Source organism: Apaloderma vittatum, unplaced genomic scaffold, assembly GCF_000703405.1.
Source record: "Apaloderma vittatum isolate BGI_N311 unplaced genomic scaffold, ASM70340v1 scaffold35202, whole genome shotgun sequence".
NCBI classification, from domain to species: domain Eukaryota; kingdom Metazoa; phylum Chordata; class Aves; order Trogoniformes; family Trogonidae; genus Apaloderma; species Apaloderma vittatum.
The window spans coordinates 43995-48763 of NW_009702527.1; the positions used below are offsets into that span (position 1 = coordinate 43995).

A 4769-nucleotide genomic window follows, 5' to 3' on the forward strand; every position below is an offset into this window, starting at 1 on the left:
CAAAGCCCTGACCTGCAAGTAACTGTGAAAATCTACTTTCAGCCTCTGCAACTACTGTTTCACAAGAAAACAAACCCAGTCCAGCTGATGATCCTGCAGAAACTGTCATTTCTCGCTGCACTAAAATGTATTCAACAAAATACAGTTCCTATATTAAATACTAAATAATATTAAAAGGAAATAAAATTTGGCCTTTTTTAGGAAGGAGGCACTTACGAAAAAGAAGACAAAATTAGAATTCAAGGTGGAATCACCTCTGCAAGTCTCAGAAGTGAAATTTCTTGAGCAAAGTCGGGATTGCAGGACCTGAAATCACACCCAGAACTAATGCTGCAATCCTATCCCTGTAGCCTACCAGGCTGTAGCCGAGGTAGGGGAAGGCTCCGGCAGAGCTGGGGCACCCGGTCTTCTCCCCTGCATTCACAGACACCAGGTGATCCTGCACCATCCTCTCCACTGCAGGAATTTTTAACTGGACTTTGCGGGGAGTCACAGACCTCTCCTGCATGGTTCCAAGAAAGTAGATACAAAAGACAAGCTGACACATGGCGTCCAGCTATCCATAGAAAATTCCCCTCCACCAAACATCTTCTGGGGTCTGTAAAAAAATCTTCTTTGCAATTTCTGCTGGAAGAAACCGGGATCAGAGTAACTGTGAAAAAAATACAAGGGTACCTCTGTACCATTTCGTACAAAGAAAATGTTAAGAGAGACTCTTGTTACTGAAATGATTTCAGTAGAGAAAATGTTTTTTTGACTGACAGTGAGGACTTCTCCACCAGACAGCCTAACTATCTGTAAAATGGGGATAAACATTATCATTGGGATGACAATGACTGTATAGCAGAGAATAGGGGCAACAGCCTACAAAACCGTGTAATCCCTCATTTACTCCGGACACTACATCCACCTTTCAAGCCCCAACACACAAGCACACAGGTACCCTGGCAGCGCACACCTTGTGCTCTCGAGCACTGAACAGAGGCCCTGTTGTAAGCCCAGTGATCGGATTCTACACGGACGTATTTCCAGGGACTGCTGGGTACAGACACTACTGGACTCTGCTCCTTCCTATCTCCTACTGTTAAGTTTTCAAACAAACAATTAGCACAAAGGGAAGGAGGGCTAATTAACAAACAGGAACAAACAAACAGCTCTACCAAACCATTTTTGCTCTTTAGTAATTATTAGCCAAGTAATTCATAAGGAGTATTAGTCGGGCCACAGTTTCTCTGTGCCTCCATCTCCCCATCCTTCCTCTTCTCCCAGTCAGGGATTTATTAAAATTAAACAGATTAGATGGAGCTCCTGATACTAAAAACTGTTCAGCAAAGCCTGCGGTGGGGAAGTGCAGAGCAAACACCAGAGACATTTGTCTCTAAATTGCTCTAAATACCTTCTGCAAATGAAATTCTAACCCAGCTGTGTTGAGAGAGAAAATGAGGAATAACTGGTCATTGTCAGCACAGAAGAAGATCAGGCAGTTATAATATTGCACGATATACTGGGGGCTAAGGATCTCTCAGCAACAATAGATTTTGTATCAGGTTACCCCGGGTAATCAGCACAGCTTTTAGGCTCAGTTTTCCCTTGCTTCATTGCTTCGATGATAGAGTTGAAATCCCCAAGCTTTTATGATTAATTACTCCCCATAGGTCCACATATTTCAAGGAAAAACTCATGGAGCACAGCGGCCAACAGGCTCCAAATTTTAATGCCATCCTGATGGGAGGGCAGGGCAAGCAACACACTTGTGTGAGTGGGAAGTTCTCTAGCCGGCACCAGGACAAGCAGCGAGAGGATCACACTCGATGCGAGGTACCCATGAACTACTCATGACACCACTGCCCACACACACGACTGCCATTCCCCTTCTAGGTCATTTGCTATTCAAGATGAGCAAAGTGGTGCACATACTTGAACTCTCAATCTCATTACATCAGGTCTCAGGCATCTCAATAAACATTTCGTAACCCCAAACAGAATAATTCATAGACTTCCCTACTTTTCAAAACTCAGGAACCTTAGCTATAGAATTTGGCATGCCCTGAAGTACTTCTGACTTCAACGCATAAATGGGTCACACTCCCCTGAAGTTTGGACTTCATATTTTCAGTATCATTCCAGCTGCTTAAAGTGCTCCACACTGCACACAATTAACTCCAACATAAGACTGTCATTATTTACATCTTGTGGTAGGGATCTAAGCAATATGGTCCCAGGAGGATAGAATAACGTGGAATGAACTTTACCTGAAATGCACTGTAAGCTGTGCACTAAAAAACATTAGAAATAAAAAAGGAACAAAAGATAGTTCTGCTATGAGTCAGAAAGTAAAATAAATTCTCAGCAGGCAATGGCCGAAGTATGTTCCATCTGTCTCAGACGATAAAGGTTTTGTCAGGAACAGTTCTATCCCTGCTAAAGAAAAGGGCTAAACTCAGTCAGTTTACCATTTCAGCCTGGCTGACCCCAAGCCTGACCTTAACCTGACCTTGTTTACTTTCATCAAGTCCTTTGCCCTTCATTCCTCTCTCTGGCTCTCTTCAGAAACGTTTGACCTTTTCACCTAGAAGATGGTCATTCTAAAGCCAACGTCACCAAAGCTGGAACTGACCAACTAGTCCACAACTCTAAACTGTCCTCATTGTAGGAAATACCTGATAAGAGTTAACGCAAAACCTTCCAGCACATCTTCTGTATTCTACAGCTCCACATCTGGTGCCAATATTGCTTTAGTCAGTTTAGAAGAAAAGAGATTGATAATTCTTACAAACTTCAAATCTTTTTTTAAGACAGACGATGTGCCTTGTCCTTAACATCTAATTTTCCATAGCGATACATTTTGGCTTTATGCTAACTCAAGCTCCCTCATTATCACTGAAACCACAAACTTAAGTCCATACCTTTCTTCTTCAGAAACGCTCTTCTGGTTGCAAGAGGACTTTGGCGGACCCGTGGATTCTGTAAAAACTTCACTGCTGTCACAATCTGATGAGGGTAGGAGGATTGGAAAAACAGAAGAGAGAAAGATCCAAGTTAGGAATGGTCAAATTCCTATTTTGCATTATGCATTCTGTACTGCAAAGTAAGGCTTTGTACCCAACACGTGGAGATGGTCTGGAGCCAACACTGATCCAACATTCAGAACTGGTTCAACAAACATCAGAGTTTGTGGCTCAACTCTAATCAGAGAGCAAGATTATGGTATTTCAACCCGGAAGTTTTTTGTTGAATTACCCTTCGAGCAGCTCAACCTGTACAAAAAAAATCCATTAAGATTCTTAAGGGATTCTGTAATTTATGTTGTGATCTTCTTAATCTAAGTTGGCTCCTATAGTTGAGAGCAATCTTGAGACAATGTGTGTGATCTGCTAACAGTAGGCTTACTCATAAAAATGTTTTCTTTCTGACTTAACGCCCCCTGCAAATTCTAAGAGATTAAGGCCTCTTCTGCCATCATTCTAATTTACTGAAAGCAATAAATAAACCTCAGCTTGTCATGACTGGAAAAGAAGCAACTTCACATATTTTGGATCACATAACAAAAATATCAAAAAAGTCACTTTTCTTTACAAAAACAGGTAAAGTAATGTTCCACACCAGCAGAAATCACAGATTACTTTTGTCCAAAGACTGACTTCTACGTCCTTCTTTAAGGCCACAGAGCACTTAAACGAAACCACTTATTCAAACAAAGGGTCAAGTATGGGACAATACTCAATGGCGAGGCTGGCACTAGTCTTTTACATTTCCATTCAGTGCCAAAGGGAACTGGTTTTTTCCTCATACGGTAGGTCAGCTTTCCACATAGTCTCCTATACCATTACACACATTATTACATGTTGCTGCACTAGTGATTCACTTCACTTTTATACAAAGACATCTGTTCTGGGGGGAATAACCTGCCTGCAGTTACCAGCATTTAGGAGATGGACGCATCCATGGAAATAAGTGGAAAAGGTTACTTACTTCCTAAAAACATCCACGCATATGCATGGAAGAGGTTTTTCTCCCCAAAACAGTGGCATAAACCTCCTGAAACAGTGGTATATGCTAGTCCTATGCTAGGTAGGTCTTGAAGAGCTTACCTTAAAATACAGTTTCTGAAATTTAGTTACAAAAAGGTTTTCAAAACTTTTCACGGCAGAAAAAGAAGCAAAAAAATAGCATCACTACTGAAATCACTAAGTTTCACTTTGTGTTTGAATCAAACCCTTCGAATATGCATTTCTGGTCAGAGAGCAAAGTTCTGATGGGTTTAATGGCACTTTCAATGTACTCCTCAGTGCATTCCATCAATGTTTTTTTTCTTTTAAATTGCATCTCTTATTTCTTTAAATACATTAATCAGGCTAGTGTAGGCAAAACGGATCCATTGGACAATGCAATAAACATGAATTATCATCTATCCAACACGCATAATGGCTTAAAAATACATAATAGCAGGTGTAGTTTAAATGATTAGTTATTACACCTGTGGTGGGTCTGATTCAATTGGGGAAAATCATCTTTAATAGGTTAAAAGGTTTAGATCACCAGGCTTCCCTTAAAGTGGCTGTAGAGAGGGTATGATGGAGTACGCTGTCATTACTAATTCATTTAAGAAAAACATGGGAGATACAGCAAAGAACAGCATAAACGAGCGAATCCAATTTAAACATCAGGTAAAGCAGAAAACACCTTTTAAAAAAGCATGATAAATGAATTTGGGAGGGAGATGAAATTGACAGATTTATTTTAACGGGAATTTGACAAAGTCCCAGCAC

General features: G+C 40.7%; 1 protein-coding gene across 1 annotated transcript in view; it reads right to left on the reverse strand.

Moving 5' to 3' along the window:
* PEX14 (peroxisomal biogenesis factor 14) overlaps positions 1–2991 on the reverse strand; it is a gene marked incomplete at its 5' end in the record, with an annotated part of 37594 nt that extends 34603 nt beyond the window's left edge. Inside the window, one exon of the mRNA XM_009864289.1 lies at positions 2907–2991. Within this exon, the coding sequence (XP_009862591.1) occupies positions 2907–2991 (85 nt within the window). The remainder of the gene's footprint in view (positions 1–2906) is intronic.
* Positions 2992–4769: the final 1778 nt, after the last annotated feature.